At 35.9% G+C, this 22,940-nt stretch overlaps 1 protein-coding gene across 1 annotated transcript in view; it reads left to right on the plus strand.

The window, feature by feature from the left end:
- Window positions 1-6,340: 6,340 nt before the first annotated feature.
- The window catches only part of LOC135790164 (voltage-dependent calcium channel type A subunit alpha-1-like), a 36,485-nt gene continuing 19,885 nt past the window's right edge, over window positions 6,341-22,940 (plus strand). The window contains 5 exon segments of the mRNA XM_065300230.1: window positions 6,341-6,685; window positions 17,680-17,852; window positions 18,042-18,148; window positions 18,228-18,367; window positions 21,494-21,594. Of these exon segments, the coding sequence (XP_065156302.1) occupies window positions 17,750-17,852; window positions 18,042-18,148; window positions 18,228-18,367; window positions 21,494-21,594 (451 nt within the window). The 5' untranslated portion in view covers window positions 6,341-6,685; window positions 17,680-17,749.

The raw sequence follows: 22,940 nt of genomic DNA on the forward strand, positions 1-22,940 counted from the left end.
AATGCCATAAATTTATTATTTTAAATGAATTTATAATAAATTTTTATTTAAAACTGCGACGTAGGTATTATGCAAAATCAGGTCGCCGTTTTTAATAAAAGTTGTGAAATTCTTAAAAATTCGTTTTTTATTAATAAGAAATCAATTTTACGAACCACAATTGAGAAAAATTGCATTTTATATACAAATAAACGTAAAATATGTCGATTTAGGGGAAGGGGGGGCAAAATGGGCCCCTGGGGGCAATGTGGGCCCCCTGAAATTCAGGAGGCTTAAACAATTGAGGGGCAAAGTGGGCCCCCTAAAATTTTTGATATATAAGATGAAGTTGCAAAAACAACTTATCCACAACAAATTCGAAGTTAGAAATAAAAAAAGAAAATAATATAAGCAAAAAATTGATACAAAGGTAAGAGCCTAATTTTTATGAGTGGGGGCCCACTCTGCCCCATATTCTGATTTTTTTTATTTTGATAGACACGGCTTATTAATATTGAATACTGAACAAGGATGTAAAAAATAGTGTAACGAGTGAAAAAAGGTAAACAAATTCCCTTTTTTCGCTTTTGGGGCCCACTTTGCCCCACCCTCCCCTACTAAATTCACTACCACGTTGTTAAGCTTTCAGTAAAGTTATGAAGTTTATGAAGTTTAGTGTGAAACTTTAGTAATTAGTTTGTAATTTTCACACAAATTGTGAATCTAAAAAGTTAAAATCAACACATTATGTGTTTAAATAAAATATGTATTGAAATAAACTTCTTTTATTACATAACTTGTGTAAAATGACACTTGAGTTAGTAAGAATATTTCATAACGTCAAACCGTAACGCTTTTGTGTTAATATGCGATGAATATTCAGAGATGTAATTCGAATTTTTGCGCTCGCATTTCCACGCTTTCCACGTTTGGCCTCGCAGTCGTTGACGACGCTAAAAAATTATTTAGCATTGTATATTTACCGTTCAGCGAATTTTAAAGCAGGCACGTTCGCTGCGGTCGCTCAAAGCTGCGCATCGTATCGCTTTCCAACGCATCGCATTCGTGATTTCTGTAATTCCATTCGACGTGCTGCAATCTGCGTCGGTTTACAATTTTTACTGGTTGCACTTAACTGAGCTTTTTTTCCACGAGTACTCGACGTTGTTGCGAAGAATAAAAGTTGCGCTCGACACGTTTAATGATTTATTCATGATGCTTCACGACCGACAACTAGCCAGACGCATGTTTAACGCGAGTATTTTATTATTATTCTTTATTATAAGCATTAAGTATGAAGATAAAAAATAATTAAAAAGTTTTAAGATATTTCCGCGTCATTTCAATTAAAATTTATTATGTTATATTGTATTATGATTGATTTTGTTTTTGGTTTTGTACTGAAGTGCATTAACTCAGCGGCAGCACTTGTTGAACGATGTGCTTCATCCCCTTTGCTGCTTCCAAACCGCCAGAACCTGTTGCTTTCTTGTCCCGCCACCCACGCGTATCCAACGCTATTCGCCGAAATAATAAAACCATTGAATGAAATCCACTTGCAATGGCCACAGCGCGAAATTAACATCTAACAAGAGCAAAACATCATCGACAATATAGTTAGCTGCCTGTGTGACACAAACAATTGTTCAACCTGCGAGTTTTTGATGCGTTCGACGTCTGCCGTTGTTATCGTTTGTGTTGTCAATGTTATTGAATGTGGCGAGCTTGTAAGCGGCAGGATTACAGTCTTTACCTACTCGCGCAACCTGGATGCAGAATTCAAGCTGTCAACAACCGCAAACTTCATTATGTGTAGCAACTGGCGGGCGTAACCAATGTAGCCAATGTATTTGTGATTAACGCGAATTGAATGCGATTACAATTCCTCGTATACAATAGCAGGTATTAACATTATAATAGATTATTTCAATTAAATTTACATCAAAATAACCTCAAACTTAATTATTTAGGTTAGAATTTTATGAACATGATGTAAACGTGTTTTTAGGTTAAAACAATGCAATTTCCTGTTTTTTGTGTAAATTACAGTTAAACATTAATGTGATTGATTTAATTTGTCGTAATTTAAACAGGATTAACTCAACTACTGCCACTTATAACAACCAACTTAAAATCAGGCCAATTTACATCAACCTAACCTCAAAATTAACGATTTAGTACAGAATTACATAACTAGATGGCGCTGCATGATGTAAACATGTTTTTCTGTTAAAACAGTTTTATTTTTTGATTTGTATGTGAATTACCTGTTGTAATTAATGTGTAAAAATGTGATTGATTGAGTTTGTCGCAATTTAAACAGGATTTACTCAACTAACGCCAGCTACAACAACAAACTCGAAATTGCGTTGCAGCACCGCAAATTGGCAAAACTGAGTTACTTGTTTAATTGGTTTAACGCGCTGAACTGACGCTGTTCCGTGAAATTTTCTAATGGACGCCGCCGTCACATCCAACATCACAACCATTCAAACTCAATTAATTAAATGCATGATTGATTACGCCACTGCATTATTCATCATTCAATATATAAATATAATCGAATCGAAGCTCGTGTAAAATTTTTATTTGTTGTACATTAACAAATTAATAAATGCATAATCTGATAATGCTGAGATTAAATTTGCTATCCAATTAAAACTTGCAGCATGACAGTAGTGAGGGTTGCGGGTTGAGGGTTGGAGTGGCCTGCGCAAACAATAGCAGAAAAGTTATACGTGTATCAAGCGAGCTTGGACCCGCAAACGGACAGGCTTTCCAAAAGCTTCTCAAATCCTATCCGGAGATTCATCCTGCCTAAGCGTATTACACTTTAAATTTAATTTTAAAAGAAAATTATGCTTTAAATGTTTCATATTTGAATATAAAGTGGTTAACAAATTGAAAATGTGTAAGTTTAAGCAAATAAACTTAAATGAAATCTATTTTTCAAAGTTGGGTGATGTGATGGTGGAGGCGCCGGAAATTGACTGCTTGTTGCTTGCGTCGGTAGTGTACGTCCCGGCGCCTTCACTCGCGTACGACAGGCATTGCGAAAGCACCGAAAACAAGGCAACTTTGCAGGCACTGAGGTACCGCGCCACGGTAATATGGATTAACTGCCACTTTGTAACTACTTTAACGGCGTAGCGCGTCTTTGGCGTCGAGACGTCTGCGTCTTGATGTACGCTCACGAGCACGCCTGCATCTTGCAAACCAAATGAAAAGTATAAAAGTAGACAGGAATAAAATACTAAGTGTTTTACATTAAACTTATAATTTTTTTATAACTAAAAGTTTAAATCTGGTGAGGTTCGTGGAAATATTACGAACTAAACTGGTTTTGATGTTGTGCTTTTGACACATTTGATAATTGAATTTTTAAAACACTCGTAGAAGGCCAGTGAGGGTTATGAGTACATTGCCGAGGGTGAAAAAGTGTAAAAACAGCGCAAACTGCGGGGGTTGTGCACGCACCTCGTAAATGGATTTCAGACGAGTGGAAACTATAGTAAAATTCGATTACGTCAAATCGTTCAAAACCGCCACGAAGTTAAAATCGCAGTTTTCAGTACGTCGCACAACTTTTCGACGCGACAACAACATCCATCATATTTTTGGCTAAAACTACAGCCAGAATGTTTTAATTTATAATCTCTATATACAAAACAAAGTTGTGTTAGTTACAGCATTTATAACTCAAGAATAACTGGACAGATTTTAATGATTTATGATTTGTTAGATAGGCCTCAACATGGAATAGCAGAATAACTATTTAAATGTCAGAAATTATGAGTAAAAGGATGTTAAATAAGGAATATAAGTTGTTACAGAGATACAATTATAGTTATTGATAAATAATTGAATCCTAGATGGCGCTAAAGTGTATTATTAATATTTATCATTTTATTAAAATAAAAATTGCGAATCTTTTTAATAAAAGTACTAACTTTTAGGTCTAGGAACGAAATCGCAAGCGAAAACTAATATATATATAATATAAAAATGAATCGCAAAGTCTGTTGGTAAGCGCATAACTCAACAACGCCTAGACCAATTTGGCCAATTCTTTTTTTAAATGTTCGTTAATGTCCAAGTATAGTTTGTACCGCGATAAAAATTTGAATTATTGCCGGGAAAACCCTAAAGACAGCCTTTTTCAATAGGATAAAAGTTGGCATTGAGTTTCAATCATAGTTATAGTTAAATAGTTGAATCCGAGATGGCGCGCTGAAGTGCATTATTAGCAATTCTTTATATAATTAATTTCTATAAATAAATTAGCAAATCTTATTGTTAGAATTGACACATACGAGTAGTATGTCTAGAACAAGAGGGTAAAAAAGAATTACATTTTTATTAAACACTACCGGGACGAAGTCGCGGGCAAAAGCTAGTATATTTATATAATAATTCCTAAAAATGTTTTTTGTTGTTAATTAGCGGTTGAAATAAATTTTAAATTATTTGCAAATATTTGATTTTATGAGTCGGTAAATTGCTGCGTTTGTAGCAATGATAATACATGCGGTATTTTGGAGTTTGTGGTGTAAACACGTGTTGCTTGTTTGTAAAATATCGGATACATGGTGATTGATGCGTTGTGTTTGGTTTTGTTTTGCAGAATGCTGGGTGGCGTTGCTGGCAGGCATATGTCTAACCGGCGGCGCGGCTCTTCGCCGGCGGTGCGTGCCACCGATGACCTGCCGCCCCCGCGGTATGCCCGCCGCCGGCGCGCCGTCAACACCGCGGACCATAAATCATGTGCCCTTATTCAAACGCGTCTCAAGCTCGGAGATATTATGTAAGTATATCTTTATTTTTGCATTTATTTTGTGTCAAGTCAACGTTGATAAAAGTTTTCTTTGCCCAAAATGTTTCAAATTTCTACAAAAATATTATCTAAACCTTACAAAATTATAAAAATATTGATTTAACACAATAAATTCAATTTGTATGTCATTTTTATACATAATAATTGAAATACGAGTATGTAAAATTTTGGTAAATTTTAATTTTAATCTCGTATAAAAATATAAAATTTATTTAAATTCAGTTAAAATAGTTTGTTTGGTAAAACAAATAGATAAAGCCGCTCATTGTTTTCAAAATAACACAGTAAAATGCTCAAAATAATCACATTAATTGTTGTTTGTGCAGTGCAAATTAATTAAATTCACTAATAACGAGAAAAAATATCGGATACGACGTAGCCGAATTAAAATCGACTAGCGGTTGACTAAAATGCTAATATGCCAAAAAAAACCTGAAATCAGCACAAAATAATAAAATAAGAAAAATAACACTAAAAGCTGATAAATATTTTAGTATAGTATTAATAAAACTGAATTATCAAATTCAATAAAATTATCCGCAATAAAATAGAATATAGATTAATAATCCATTGGGGCAATAAAAACGAATTGCTCAATGGAATCCAATTAAAAATATTTCAGTTTCAAAACCAATAAAACGTGAAGTTCTTCATTCAGTCAAACTCAATGCGATTCCATTTTATAGCCTCTCATAACTGTTGCGTGGCTGCATCGGTAAAAAGATCGAAAATTATATTTGCGATGAAAAGTGTTTGTCGGAGTTTCGAGAGCCACCTTTCGGCGAGCGGAGGAAATGAGGAAAAACGTAGACAACACGTGGAAAACTCAACCTGCGCAGTTTGACGCGCGTAATGCGGCGTTTTCCACGTGGCGCGCTGGTTCATTGAGCGAGTATTTCGGGGTGGTAACTTTATTCTCTTATCAGGAAAATTCCTAGATGTCTCTGCTGGCGTGAAACGAAAAATTAAAGTTAAATAAATAGTAAAAATTATTTTGAATGCTTTTGAAGCTAAAAGTTTTCTAGATGATAAAAATTATTATTTTTAAGGTTGGAATGAAAAAAGTTTTTGATTTTTGTTAGATTTATCTAGGTCAAAGTGGTTAATAGTAATGACCTTTAGTAGTAAAATGTAGTAAAAGATGGCATTGTAATAGCGGGGGCGGTTTTAAGTTTTTCATTAAATTTAAAAGGCTCTTAAAGCTATATTCGTGGGTAGTTGATCGAAAAATTAAAATAATTTAATTGTTTTCCTGGTAGTGAGATATTGGTTTGTCGGTATGCCACGTGAGCGCGTTGCATGAATGGAAGCCGCCGCGCCGGGGGTAGCTGGATCCGGGCACTTGGGCATCGGCGCGGCGCGGCAGCGGCGAAAAAACAGCGCAAGCTCTAAGTCGCTGCTCCCACACACCAACACACACTTCCACACAGTCAAATGAAACGAATACGGGCGCCGGCGTATACCACCCCCACGGCGGCGGCGCGCCACCACACGCGTTCGACGATCTTTTCCGACGGCGGCCGAGGTCGGCCGCAAGCCTGAGGAGTACGGGTGCGGACCGTAGCCGCGCACACAGTGACGTTGCGCCCGAAAAGTGGCTAGAAAATAAACGCGAAAATGAAGTGTCGCGCACGGCGGTAAGAGACAACAACCGGGGTTGGCGAGAAACGCGGGCGCGGTGCTCTTCAGCAAGCTGGTGATCGCTTCGAATACGGGCGGATGCGATAGATGTGCGCGCGGTGTGCGGCGGCCAGCTTCGGACAGGATGACGCCGGGCAATGCTAGCGCCAGCTCAAGACACGCATCTGCACCCTAACGCGAGTTAGACACAAAATGGAGGCATGCTGCTGTAAGCCCACTCTGACAAACCAGGTGAGTGTACACCAGGCACAACCAACAGACGAGAAACACAGGGAATTACAGCGTCGCAGCGGCGAAGCCATTGCTTCGCGCGCGCGCTCGCGAAACGTTCAAGAGGAATCCCCTAAATGCCCACACGGCACATTGATCCCCGTGACCCACATCTGATCCTCGTATTCAAAAAATCTACATTAACTGGCTTGGAACTATTTTCACCACAATTCAACTCGCATGCATTAATCAATGGTAGCGCTCGTTTCCGGCGTTGAGATCCTCATCCTCATCATAGCTGCATAACCGGAGCAATTACCGGAGCGCAAGCCGCATTCATACACTTACGCCACTACTACACAAATACTCCAACCACCAAACACACCAAACTTAAACATTCTACAGCATAAAATAATGCGTCTGATAGCGTTAAATCAATTGTAAAAAATTGTGATTGTCGTTTTCTTGTCTTTGGAGCTAAAAATATCACCGCCCGAAATTCGACAGCGAGTAGCGCACAGCGTAGCAATGACCTTTCATCCTCATCGCGGTGGAATCAATTCGAATAAGTTATATCCGTTCAAATAACGACGACTGCTCATAATCAATAAAACCACATGATTAATTAACCATCGAGGTGGTGGAGCAACAGTAGGGCTATTTGTATCCAGTGTGCATACAGTGTGTTTGCGAAATGATTTTGTTTGCAAACAAAATTTCGAAATTTTAATTGTGTTAGCAGTGGCGAGGGTGTTCGTGTTCAGTGTGTCACGAGGATAATTCATTTTCACACACTACTGGCCGCATAGCAACGGCATCGGCGTCGGTGAGGGCGAGGGCGGCGAGAAGAAGCAAACGCTGCGCTCGTCCTGGTCGGAATAGGAAATAAGGGCGAACGGCAGTTGAGGTCGCGTTACACAAAGCGGACGCCGGCGTACAATGAATGCACCATGCACTTTGTGACACTAATAAAAATTCAATTTTGAAATTGTGTGCAAGTTGCATATTTTTTCTAGTTTGATACAATATAGGCAACCCAATATACAAATAAATATGTTGATTTTGATTGGCATTGAAAAATAGATACATGAGTGGTTAAATATGTCGTAGCATATCATCTTGTATACTTGCGCTCGGTATTGTTTAATCCATAAATGTTGTTCTTGTTCCACTTTGCAATTCAATCGCTTGGAAGTCTGGAGCGGCGCGCCGACTAAATATAAACGCCGCGGCGGGCAACGAAATTGACAGAACGTACACGAGCGACATTGATTAGGGTTTGCACTGGATACGTCCCACATTGTTATCGAGTTGATTCGAAGACACAATTGAGTCACAGAGCAAGTCTCAAGATTCAAAAATTACATCAAGCTATGAATAATATTTAGATTCGTCGCAAAATAGGAAATAATACGATAGTAGATAAGTTACAATATTCTTATCTTAAATAAAAATGGATTATTTTATTTATTTCACTGATAAAACGATTAATTTTTTGAATTTTATTCACTTTCTTCATTTAGAAGAAACGATTCGTGTATTGATTTGCGTCATTGTGTTTATTATCATCTTATTTTTCTGTGTCCTTCAGATTTGAAACAGAATCGCTTCGTATCATTTGTTTTGATCCAGTTGAGATTACGTTCTTGACCGACAACTTGCTTACCAACAGTTTTAAACTTAGTTGATCGTTGAGTTCGGCGTGTTCATGACGTTCGCGATGCGTTTGATATCGGAAATTATGTTTATTTTTATAAATTCCACGTATTATAAATATTAATTTTGTTTTTGATTTAGTTAAATATAAAAAGTGAATTTTATGCTAATAGTAGTGATTATATTAGCGATTGTTAATAAACTATAAGTATATATTTAATTTCTCAAGTGTTAAAAGTTATCGTGAAGGAATAATACATTTTCTTTTAATCTTTGGTTTGTTATCTATGATTTACGTTGATTACAAAAAATCTATAGAAAACCATTTTATTAAAATTATTGAAAATTAAATGAAATAGGCCGTTAGAGAACATTTTATCGTCCAGTCAATACAATTGGTGTACATAATAAACAAATGCCGTAATAATTTAAAAAAATAATAATAATTAAAATAATACTATAACAAAACAAGAATTCAAAATATATTTTTTTATGAAATCTGATTATCAGATTAATATATATTTTATTCTTATCTATGTTTAACACCTTCACGATGACTGAAAGATACACTGTTATTGTTGATAATTATTGGTTTTATATTAAGTTTCTGTCTATTAAGAATTCAATTTTATGACGTCTTAACATCTTAACTAAAAGTACGTATATCTTTGACGAAACCTTATTGAAACAAGCCGTTATCCAATTTATGTCGCGCTATTAATCCAAATTATATGCATCACGTTTGCAAACGAGTACAATCCAGTCAGTATTAATCGCGAGAACTGATTCATTTAATTCTTATCTTTGGTATAAAATAATAAATATTAAAACAATTTTAAAACACGTTTAAATTTAAAAGATAATAAAACATTGTGATTTAACGCGAACTAAAATACTTATATTCAACTTCAATATCAATTATTATTTTTATTATTAACCATAAAACGATAAATAAGACTTTTGTCACTAAACACTGAACTATAAACTGAACTTAACACTATAATACGACATGAATGACCTCATTGGAAGAATAAATAGTTTTCTTAGAATTCCAGGAAGATTTTCCAATGAGTCATGCACTTTTCACAATAGCTTTGATCTACGATAACTTTAATTATTTACATAACATTTTACCTTACACTTTTTCCCAGGAAATAATTTAATTAGTGTGGTAAAGTGTCGCGAATCTGGTTGCATACCAATGTAATTTCAAATTAGTATATGAGTTTGTTTGTTTGTTACTCTTTCACGAATCTCTTTTACTGAATAGATTTAGATGACTTTTTACAATTTTATAACTTATTCGTCAAAATAGAATATAGGCAACTTTTGTCCCGAAAATAAAATTTGAAGGCAAGAAAATTGGGTATGCTACCGATAGTTATTTAATTTAAACCAAGGCGGCGCTAATGTTGTTTTCGCATTTATTTAAATTAAAATTTATAATTTCATTGTCGACTTTAGCACATAATAAGTCCAGTACACAAGAAAGTAGTTAGTGAGGATACTTTTTAAAAATGTATGCAAACGATATCCCGGGCAAAAGAAACTAGTATCTAAACATATAAATTGCTGACAATTTAAATTGCCATTATTCTATTAAGATTATCACTTTCAATTTTAAACTGTCTCTGACTCTGACATTCAATTTATTGTGACCGGCATCTCACTACAAAGCCTCAAGTTAAATCATCTCACTGTGTATAACTCTCTAGCTGTACAAATTCTAAAACTGTTATCATCGCAAGTAGGTTAAATATTGCAACAGTTGATTCAGTTCGCAACTTTTTCTGCTCTGCACGAACGTCTGAACCGAGGTAAATGAAGGTAAACGAAACTGAACAAAAGGAAAATATCTAATTAGCAGAAAGTTTATCGCTTCGTTCCGTTTTCTAAAATACACACCAAACTTCAGCTATATGTAGGTGCACATTGCGCATTGAAACGTCAAAAACAAAAGCGAAAATCTTAAAGTTTCAAGAGTTTTGAAGTTAACTCGATACATCTTGTACTTATGTATATATATTTAAGACAAAAGGCTTGCAATTTTGTATCGTGTGTCGCTAATTAATCATGATTTTAATTTTGTGTGTCTTTTTGTTGCAGGTGAGTGTTAACACTAAACTAGAGCGAAATTAAATGTGGTTTGTTGAGTCCAGCGTGAGTACAAATACAAATTTTATAATAAACAATAGAAGAATTGTAAAAAATTACGTTTACAACGTAAAATTTCAAGAAAAACACATTTGAGACAAGAAAGGTTTATATTAGGTTATGTTGCTTCCGGATAGTAATTATATTTTGTATTAAAATAAGAAATTTATAGCGATAACATTAAAATAATAATATGATAGTACTCGTAACTTTTTAGTTTGTGATCATTAATTTACTATTATCTGGTTGTTTGTACATCAATTTTGCTTTTATTGTAATCTTTGCTGATTTGGTTCAAAAATCGAGCATCGTTTCGCTCGACATGCATCCGCAATGAATGGCCCGCGTTCCGGCCGGAAAGAAAACGTGAAAAACGAACGCCGAGACGACGGCGGGCGAGGGTGGCGGCTGCAAAAATGTAAAATACTCGAGTAGAAAAAATGCGGACAGCTATGTGAACGCGCAGGCAATGGCTTGAACAATGGGGAGGAAAACTCCAGGGTGGAAAACGCAACAATGCCGCTTTTCTTTCTACCGGTGTTGGGGTTTTGTTCGGCGCGTAAGCGCCGCGGAAAAGTGGGGCAACAATAGGGAAATGAAAAAATGAAATCTTTTTAATTTATTAAAAATTTACTAAATTAAACATGTTTGGGTGGCAATTACTATAATACTAATCATTATTATCTGTAGTTTAGTCAAATTTTAGTCAAATTATTATAGTATTAGCAATTTAAAACAAATATTCACTTTTAATCAACTTAATTTAATTTAAATAGCTCTGAATATCATTGCCATTGCCATGAGAACGGATCAAAAGTGAGGTTATGATACTTTCTAACCAAGAAATCACGTTTCTCTGTAAATTTTCTTAAATAAAAGTAAATTTTTGTGTTAAAATATGTTTTAACTATAATTATGTGAAATATTAGATTAATTCTGACATTAAATCAAATGATGTTTAAAACTGGCATTTTAAACACTTAATATTCATTATATTAATGTGGCATTAAAACTTATGACACTAATAAACGGTTTAAATAATTCTTAACATTTGCAATTCGTATCAGAATATCAATTAAAATGTCAATCATCATAAAATCATTATAAAATCAAAATGAAGCAGTTCCACATCTAATGATTACAATGCTAAATTATTAAACGATTAAATAATTAATTGATATGATTGCAGAACAAAACGATATAACTTGAACAAGTAGGTACTTAAAATGTTCACATAAGCACCTAGCTATATTATAAAAGTGTTTCAATGCAGTAAATTTTATACCGATGCGCGTTTCCGTGCGCTGTGAGTGCGGATATTGTATCTAAGGAATAAATTAACGAACGGATGCCATTTAATTAATTTGTGTTCATTAACGTGCGGCGCATTATTTCGAAATGGAACGCACGCAAGAATATGTCACTTATAATTTCCAGGGAATCGCGATCGCATCGCGGCAAGTACTGCAGCTCACGGCGATGATGATTAATTAGTTTACTGTCGTTCTAATTCCAGCAACTGTAGAATTATTAAATAAATTGTGCTGAATACAATATGCATAAAGTATAAGCAAACAGACATAAAATATGACAGTTTATGTTAGGCAACCCAATATACACATGTATATTCTATTACCAGTAATATACGCAAAAGTTAAATTTTTATATAATGGCAATTTCAATTTATGCATATTTGTTTGTTGAAAACTAAGTGGAAAGCGCACAACAAAAGTAGAATAATTTATTCAGTAATTTATATGTTTTCGTATAATAAAACTAAACGACATAAAACGCAGTCTCGACGGAGACCACAAAATCAACACGTAACTTTATTGCCATTATTGCGTTGCGTTTTCCTGCCTCGAGAGATAATTATTTTGGAAAGTTTTCTTGCAAAACTGCCACAACTTTTACACCTTATGCAATATTTTAAAGAACAAAAAAATATATTAATTTAAAATTGATACAATTTTTAGAATATTTTGTTGAATATTTTGGTATTTTTGTGTTAGGTTTAATTTTTTATTGTTTGTGATTTGTTGAAACTCCCTGTATAATATTTATATATTATAAGCATTAGGCATTCAGTGAAATTATACTTCGACACGAATTTCCAAATATTTCTGGTTATTGTGGCAACTTGCCTGCGTCTTTAACATCGCACCCTCTTTTTGTTTCACTTTGCTTCGATTGCTTTTATTTTCCGTTTTGAGCTTGTCAAAATAAAACCGTATGCGTCAGTAATCGATAATTTTCTGCATCTGACACATATTCACGCTCTCATAATCATGAAATTTTTGTTTATTCTATTATAGTTCTTTTTCTGTGGCTAAAACAATAAATTAGAAAATATTAATAATAATGTTAATTAAATGATTAATTATTGTTGCTGGCGCATTGTTAACGATCGTATTTTATTGCTTGCAGCGCGTTTGGCGCGCTTGTCGCCGGTGCGTCGGTTAATTATTCGAATTCATTAAACAAGGGGTGCCCACCCCGCCGGAATGTGCTAAGCTGCCAAAACGGTTGCAACAATTTACATAATCCGTTTGCATTATCGGATTTAATAGACGCGGACGCTAGTTTAGCGAGTTGAAGTGCGATGGTGAAGGCGCCGGGCAGTTGGCTGGCATTGTTCACGGCATATTTCTCGCGGTTTTACGTCCAAAAACGCCAAACATGCGGGGCGGCGTAGCCGAAACTATAATTGAAATTTTCGTGGTTGGCGTTCACCGCACATATCAAATCAACACGTGTGCTAATTGAAAATTAAGCAAAATTTTACATCAACTTAAAAATCTGATCTAATATTCAATCAAAATATTTATTATTTTTTTGATGTAAAAGTAATCCAATCAAATTAAATGAAGGCAGCGAATGTCTCCATTTTGGTTGATTATACGCCATTATAAATTTAAAACAGACGTATCAGTTTTCTCGGCGTTCGCAGCATTCGAAACGCATTTCAGCAGGTTTCCACCGTTTCGCATCCCACGCGTAGCGTGCTCCAGCCGCCGCCGACATCGGCATCGCACCCCCTCCGCGCCAAAGCACGTGTACACACACAGGGTGACGCAGAGAGCTGCAAAGTGACGTCACAGCGGCCATATTATCGCGTGACGTGGCGCGAGCTGCGAGCGGCGAGCTAGCGAGCGAGCGGCGGTGGCGGCGGCGGCGCGCTGATCGATACGCACATAACTGCAGTGGCGGCAGCGCGCACTCGAGTCGACTCGTGTGCGGCGCGGAACGACAAAACCAACCTAGAAGGAATTTCCTCTTCTATAAGACTGAAATAAAACCAAAAAATTCACAAATTCTTAAAAAATCACAAAAAAATTGAAAACCTTAAAAATTCATAATAAATTAGTAAAACCGCAAAATTTACTATTTACAGTATGATATAATTGTATTTAATTATATATTATAAGCATAATATTGTATTGTTTTGTGTTCAACTTTGTTTTCTCATAAAAGTTTTTCAAATCGTCAACTTTTCGCGCGTTTCATGCGGCTTCCACTGCGTCGGCGGCGGTAAAAACCGGGTTATGTAGCGGCGGCGGTAGCGGCGGCAAGCGGAAAAACCTCCACGCGATTCGTGAATTCATTGCGGGTCAATACACTTCGGCCGGCGAAAGGTGACTAGCGAGTGCTGCGGTGCGCGTTGTGGTGGAGGTGCCGGGCGCGCGCTATTATAATAATGCAAAGCGGAGCCTTCAAGCTTTCGAAACTGTTCAATAATTTCACACGAGGCACAAAACTACCTGCTACTTAGTCGAGAAACACGCGTACTGAGCTAGAAAGCCACAAATTATGATATATTTATCGCTATTGCTACAAAGTTACTTTTCTAAACAACATTAAACAAAAAGTCATAATATCTCCTCAAGATTTAAAAAAAGTATTATTTTAATTTATAGATACTTGTAGATTGATGCAGTTTACTTTGGTAAAAGTGAGGTTAGGCAGTTTGTTTGTCACCCAACACAAGAAAACTGACAGTTATTTCTAGCTAATTTATAGATTTTGATCATTTTGAGGAAAACATCTACAAAATAATATATTAAGTATCAAGTGGCTAAACGAGTGTTTTAGTCACGACATTGATTCAGGGCGAGCGTTTAAGCAATCCAGTGTTTAACAACGTTTAGCCACGCGATGCTTACGCTATTCTTTCTACTTCCACTCTAGTTCCACGTTTAGGTTTTTATATTTGAACTTTTTTAATTTAAATCTTCGAAATTTGCTTGCATACTACTGGGAAATGTAATTTAAACACGACTTGCAGCAGCGCCTGGTTTGACTTGTGTGAATGGCGGCGCAAGCTCCGCCCCGTAAATAAAGCCCGTAAAGGAAAGTACTTTACTAACGGCCTTGGCTGTCCGTGTTTAAAGTACCACTTTTTGTGTCTAAAAACCGTGGAAAACTGGCGTTTTAAAGGAGGAAGTAGGAAAAATATATTTTTCACAATGTACAGTGTTAACAGCTCTTATTTTCTGGTCGCAATTAGATAAAAGTGTATTTTGAGGTTAAATATGACACGAAACCTAAAATTCCAATGATTGAGATGCCGTCCAAGTGCATTATTAACCCCCACAAACCATTTATTGATAAAACAACATTATCTCTATGAAACTAACGTGATTATGTTATGATCACCGAAGCTTTACGTCAGTTGCTCAAGTAAATCATCTTTCATTTTTATTTGCTTTGTTTATACTGCAATAACCACATAAATCATGTACTCGTACTTAGCCAACATTAAAAAAAATATTGATTGCAATACTATTCAAATATCATCCACATATTCCTCACCGTAAATTTATTATTGATGATATTTGCTCGTCACTATCACAGATTTTTTTCTCCACGCCCAAGAAGAAATTTATGATTGCTGCTACTTTTTCAGCATTCGCCAAGCAATTTCTTGTTGATCAAGTTGATATATTTATATGTATAATGAACTGCCGGCGTGCAATAAGACGCGAGATGCGTGGTGATGCTAGGCGAGCAGCTCGCGAGATATATTGTTTAAATATTCGCGGCGTGGTTGGCGGTCGGGTCGGCGGCGCATGATAAATAACGAACTGGCCGAATGCCAAGAGGTCTTGCGCGGGCTGCTTGAGATTAGCGCACGCCACTCGCGACGCGATAAATCAGTTCGACCGACCTCGCCGATTCAGCCGGCGTCATGTCTTCTTGCCGCCCCTCGCTGAAAAGTCATTTCAGCAACTACATCATAACTTTATCTGCATATATTTCTAGTGTTTTCTAACAGTAATTGTAAAAATAAAAGGATTGCATGGGTTAAACATGCGCATGCGCAGTAAAATTAAATATTTGCTTTACTTATGTAAATATTTATGTTTTTGATTCTAATTAAAAACGATCACTTGTTGAAAACGTATTTTTAGCGGTCGTGCGCTACTTGAGGTTGCACTGCGCCGCCATCGTGCCACCCCCGTCGTTGTTTAAGTGTTACACGGTCGACCGCCATCGCTCAGACGGATTGGCGGTGGTTTTGCGGTATTTTTGGCTCAAGTAGGCCAGTGTCGGGTAAAAATATAAATTACACATTAATGAGGACTGATTTCTTTTAAGTGGAACTCGATAAGTATCAATAACAAAACAAATTCAATCACAATTTATTTTTATCTACTCTTAAACATTGGTTATACCGTTACCCAACCTACAAAACGTAAATTCACACTAATAAGCATAAATATTTCACACTTTCAATTATTATCCTTGAGAATGCGTCAGGATAACACAATTAAGTGTCGCGTGGGTATTTATAGCGCAGTACTTTTTACGACCGCCCGAATGCATATGTTGTCGGGGGCGGCAGGCGGAGGGCGCGGACGGACGACGGCCGGCACGTCCAGCACGTGCGAGCGCATCGAGCGTGTAAAACTATAACTCGGAAATCGGAGTTTCCCGGTCGCGGCACGAATGTGTACCAAATGCGCGGACGGTGGGGGCGGCGGCGGGACGTAATATATTTATGTGTGTGCGCGCACTGCCAGCGTGTAATTCATCCGGGTATGATGAGGTCGGCCAGCCAGACGACGCCGCCGTCGCTTCTTGCGAATGGTCCAGACGGCGCCCGCCAACCCAGTTAATCCTGGCGATTGATTGTGAATTACACCGAATTCAGTTACACTTCGAGAGGATTTTTTAGGTCATGGCGACAAACAGATAAAAATTTTATATGTATTAAATCCTTGAAAGTTTCAAATTAAATTAATTCAATTCATAATAATAATATTTGAGTATTTAGGGCGTTGTTAAATTTATGCTTTGCCCTTTTATGTTTTTTATGACGCTGTTGGAGAAGAAAGGTACTGACACAGCTAATTTTTTGTTCCGGTTATCGGAGATGTCCTCGCGGTGTGGAATTTTTAAAAAATGCGCACATTTTAATCCCACTTTTTCCCACTTTGCGCCACACTTAACATTGACTTCATTATCACGTGCCGCGCTACGCCGCCGGAAAGGCGGTCCACTCTGATTCACTCAAAAGGACGCGAGGACGAGCACGACGCTGAGAGTGCGGCTTGGCTGCCAAATGCTTCAATTAGAACGCGACATTGACTCACTGGTGAGCAAAAAGTGAAAATGCAACATTTGCATGTCCTCTCGAGTCTCAAGCCGCGGAAAACTCAATTCTGCAAAACATGATGAAACTTATAAACTGAAACAAGTGGCATTAATAAAGACAAATTAGTTTATGCGCCACTGCGCCGCATAAATATAGATGAAAGAAACAAAAATCGAAGCAAACCGGAAGTTTTTTTCGAGATATGCAACACACTTTACTGCAATATGCAGTTTATACATTGTAAATCGCTCGCGTCCGCGTTTTTCATCTTGTTATCGAAGGGAAAGTTTCTTTTTCGCGTGTAATTTCACGACTTCCTGTTTCGTGGCAGCCGGCGAAGGTGAGTGGAGGGTTCAGTAGGCCGCGCCGAAATCAATCGATAAAAGATGTGACATTTTAAAAGTTCAACCGGTAGGCATGCGACTAAAAATAAACCTATCTATCGGTGTTTTTGAGCAACGGGCCTCAAAGTGTTACACTTACTAATATATTCTTTGATATTACTAAATTTAAATCAATGTAAAAGTGGGTTATACACGTCACACAATAATAATGTATGCAACTCTTTATACAGATTTTTAAAATTTTTTGTATTTGAATTTTTCAGGTTGGCCGCAGCGCAGGAAGCGGCGGCTCAGGCGGTGCAGCAGCAGGCGGGGGCGGGCGCAGCTGATAGAATGGGGGGTGTGAGGGAAGCGGGCGGCCAGGGGCCCAGCTCGCTCTTCCTGTTGTCCGACGAGAATTTCATCCGTAGATACACGCGCTTCATCATCGAGTGGCCATATCCTTTTCTTACTCATTCACACCAACCGGAAATCCGGAAATGATCCGCAATAACACAAAATTTTCCAAAAGCAAACATGTTTACAAATCTAACACTATTTTAAAATAACCCATACTTGCATAAATGTAAACTTGGTTGCATACTTTCTAAAATAATTCAAATGTTTTTCCTTAATGATAAATTTACTCCGTTTGAGTATGCCGTGCTTTCGACAATCATAGCAAACTGTGTGGTGCTGGCGCTGGAGGAGCACCTGCCCAATCATGATAAGACTATGCTAGCACAAAAATTAGTGAGTATTTTCAAAATTTCGGAAGAAAACTTGAAAAAATTATTTAAAACACACTGTAACACATTTTTCTTTCGCACAGGAAAAAACAGAGGCATACTTTCTAGGAATATTCTGTGTTGAAGCTTCGTTGAAGATTCTAGCATTAGGTTTCGTTTTACATAGAGGATCATATCTCAGAAACATTTGGAACATTATGGATTTCTTTGTCGTGCTCACAGGGTAAGTGTTCAAAACCTATTCTACCAATAACCAAACTGTTACTGTTAAAATAAGCGTAATAATTACATAATTCAGATTTAGCGCTGTCGAAATCCCGATTTTTTGACAGCCGCACTCTTTTGACAGGTCGTCGAAATCGAAAAACAAAACCTCCACCCATATTAGTGATACGTAGATAATAAACGTGAATAAATTGATGAATGCACTACGTATGAACGTTTTTAATGCGTGTGACTCTTGATGTGTAGCCTGTATCTATATTCACCTATTGATGTTGTGCCGAAAAAGTAAACTGTTGCTGTCTTCGCTCAGGTCGATGACCATTTTTGCCGAAGCGAACGTTGACGTTGATCTGCGGATGTTGAGGTCGTTTCGCGTGTTGAGGCCGTTGAAGCTGGTGTCCAGGATCCCAAGTATGTTCGCGAGCCCGCCCACTCCGCCCAATCATCTCCACTAAGTCACTACTTTACTTTACTTAGCGAACTACTAGTGTTGCGTATAACAAACAAGTACAAATGTGAAAAAACACACTGAACAACTTAACCAACATACACGACTCTCACACGTAATAGCATACAGTTCGTTCACACACGCTCTCTCTCTATCTCTATCTTCTTGTCTTCTTGACTTCTTTTTGACCTGCCAGTTGACTGTCTTTCTGTCTAGCTCTATTTCAGTGGGCCCGCTGTAGCACAGAACTAGAGACTTGATCGTAACAATAATATTACTTAGCTCTTTCTTTCATAGTTTTAGATGAATACAGTACTCTACAGTACCGTCTACTGAGTTTCACATCATGATTTATTTTTGAATTTAATTTCATTGCAAAATTATCAAGAAAAAAATTAATTAATTATTCCCTGTTTAATTTCTTATGATTATTTGATTTTGAACCAGTAGTTTAGGTAAAAATTGTAACGATTATTCAGTGCGTTTGCAGGTGTGCGTTGTTTTAGTCGGTGTCTATATATATATATAATATAAATATATTTCGTGTCAGACTAAACCTCTAAATTTGACCTTTGATTAATTTTTTCGTATTGACATTGGTGAATTACTCTCACTCTTAGCGTGATTAATCAAGTGGCGTTGATTAATCCTTGCGATCTCAGCCAGTATGCATGTTTTTTTGTAGATGGACAGTGCTCGATTGCATTTCATTGTAGTTTTTATATAAATATATACATATAAATATATATATAGCATATAATTATGACGAACATAGCACGTGTTTAATTAACGATTGATTTGTTTTTAATGCGAAAAAGAAAGAAAATCATTATGATGAGTGATAACCAAATTTGAAACACTAAGAGTACGAATACGAATCTGACCTTTGAATGGATATATATTGTGTTTGTGTCGTTAGAATTGACTTTGTACATAAACAAATCACATTGATTGCTTTATTGACTATTTGCGTCGATGAAAACGAAGTGTTTTTTCTGTTTTCCTCACCCGTTCATATCGATTGCGTGAGTTTGAAAGCATTAAATAAGGCATTACCTTGTTTGACAGTAAGCACACTTAATATTTTTCAATAAATTAATTACTCAAAAATATGGCTATATTTGGATGTAGAATTTAATTCAGAATATGTTTTTTTGTCAATTTTACATTTTATCACTAATAAATTGCACAAAAATTGTTTTTTTTGTGTGAGATTGTCAAGAATCTTTTATTGTGTTACTAAATTTCATTTTTTTCTTTATAACTTTGTACATAACTATCGGACGAACTACATTTTAATTAAATTAGATGCAGAATTTAATATAGAATATATTTTGTTGTCAATTTAATATTTTATCGTTTCTCGTTGCTCAAAAATTGCATTTTTGTTGGATATTACAAAGAATTTTTCACTTTTTTGCTAAATCCAACTTTCATTGTTTATAACTCTATCCATAATTATTGTACCAACCGAAATTTGATATAATTTGGCGCAGAATTTAATATAGAATGTATTTTTCTTTTATTTGATGTTTTATAGTTAATTATAACCTCAAAAATGTTCAGGTTTTTTCAATTACATCAAAATTACATATTTTTATTACTAAATTTAACTTTAACGGCTTATAACTCTAGTAAAATTATTAGATAAACAAGTGTTGCTAATAATGAGACACAGAATTAAATTCCGTATAAATTTTCTTTCATTTTATTAATCTATTGCTTTCTAATTACTCAAAATTCACAATTTTGCATGTTTCACGAGAATCTTGCAATTTTCTACTACATCTAAGTTCAATTGTATATAACTCGATGTTTAATTATCGAATACACAATTTTTTTACATTATTAGATGCAGAATTTAATACAGAATATATTTTTGTTAAAATTTATCATTTATCGCCAACGGTTTTTGAGTAATTAATTAAAAACTGTAAGAATAACCATGAAATGATTGTGTGTGAACCACAACAAGTTTTCTGTACATAAGTTTCTCTGTCGATTTCCTCTATAAAGTCTTTTTGTACTAAGAAAATAATGTCGTAACGTCGTCGTTTTTTCGGCCCCGAGGTTCGGGCGGCGAGTGCGCGGCGCACTTATCGATTTTACAATTATAATTAATTATGTCGCACGCAGGAAATTAATATTTCACCATCAGGGCACGCAGGCACCCGCCGAACATTGTACACTTAGCGCATCGAGCATTGTTTATCATAACAAAAGAAAGAGAATCGCTCGGAAACGCGAAAGTTTCGGCGTCGATTTCCGCGCTGCAAACACCGCGATGATCTCGCATCGAACTTTAATCCCTTTAATTCCGAACAATTCTACCAAACTACATTTTGTTGTAATTGTCTTGTGTTGTATTTGGATTGTGTTTTATTTCATATGCTTTTAATTAGTTTTCGTTCGGTTTATTTTCGATTTATTTCATGCACTAGAATATTACAGCTGTTTCCATGACGACCGCCAGACCAAAGTAGATGAGGACAACCGAATTCTTTAGCGATTTTATAGTTTCAGCGATTTATAGCGATTGATTCAGATCGATTTCTAGGACGTGTTGTTACATAAATTTAAGTATTCTATATTTTTTGGTTTCCTTGATTTGTTGATTATTAGTTGTAAACAGAACATAGCGATTGGAGTAGATTGCTGGAGGCTAGTATTTTGCAGGTTTATAACGATGTTCCCTCAGGAAATCATAGCGGTGGACCTGCGCACGTTGCGCGCCATTCGAGTGCTAAGACCTCTCAAGCTAGTCTCTGGCATTCCTAGTAAGTAGATGATTAAACAAAACAATACCTATTTATTCCCCCCGCCTAACCTTATTGTTTTAATTAATTTCGTTTTTATTTACATTTATCCTTAATAAAAAAAAGCAACTTTTATTATTGTCGTCCACGGCGATTGCTGCGATTTACTTAATTTTCAAAACATTTATCAAACGTGAAATACGAATATTTAAGTATCACCTGAGGTAATATTTTAATTAACTTAAAATAAACAGAAAAAATCTGATTGCTTTCACCTGAGAGGAGATTTATGCTCTATTCTAATCAAAATAAATACACTCCTTGGATACATCTCTAAACGAACGAAAAATACAACGAAATGCTCTTCATAATGATTTCGAATCTAAAAAGAAAAAAAGAAACACAATTCTTTATTAAATACGTACTTTAGTGAGTAAAGTAAACTTAGTTGAGAAACGAGTCGATGATAATGAGATGATTACGTTTTTTGGTATCAAACTAGTTGCACAACAAACCCTGTTCTTATTGATTTTCTAGTAACGTAACGTTTTGATGCGATGACGATTGTACAATTGTAGTGTTGTTACATATTAATTACAGTAATATATATATATCTTTAGAGATTATTTGCAGAGTGTTTAACCACATATTTTACCTACCATCGGGTTAAAGTTAAAGCATGACTTAAATCTCCACTTAAATAGCAAATTATTTAAAAAAAAAATCATAAAATTCACAATGAGCATTGTTGCGGGCACAAAAGCAGCGCCGAATTGTCTTTATTCGTAATCTATCTTTAATCTATCGATTAATTAATGAGGCGCAAACGCTTTGTGCGTCATTTCATTGTTTTCCGTTGTTGATCGCCGCGCATTGCTCAAAATTAATTCGATTGGTGAATCAGATCAGATTTTTTTGAAGTTCGAGTCGAAAAGTAAGCAAAATTTCTAGATAACAAAAAAAACATATAGACATACAATCGAATTTGTATAAAGTAGTATCGAGTTTCTCTATAATTAATTAATTAGTGATACATAAAATTAGTACGCTTCGTAATTGAGACGCTTTATTGATTACAATTAGATGTATTCAGAAGTCTGTGTTTCACACTTTTCGTGTGCGTGTGTGTGTGTGTTTGTATAATATTTACATTACAACGATAACACCCGACCAATTTCAGTTCTCCCAACTTTTAGTCTTTTATCGTATTGTTGAATTTACACCAAATGAAACTACTGTAAAAATACAAAACTCACTGGTTTTTATTTTGTATTGGTTGGTTTCTTAGATGGAAATTTAGTTTTTGAGTAAACCCGGTGTGTTCATAGCTTCCTAGCATTTATTACATTGATGTGAAGCTATGAATG

The sequence above is a fragment of the Atheta coriaria genome, unplaced genomic scaffold, assembly GCF_025399875.1.
Source record: "Atheta coriaria isolate IRGN ID8LTWV9N9 unplaced genomic scaffold, Caltech_Dcor_3.1 hic_scaffold_4_pilon, whole genome shotgun sequence".
Classification (NCBI taxonomy): domain Eukaryota; kingdom Metazoa; phylum Arthropoda; class Insecta; order Coleoptera; family Staphylinidae; genus Dalotia; species Dalotia coriaria.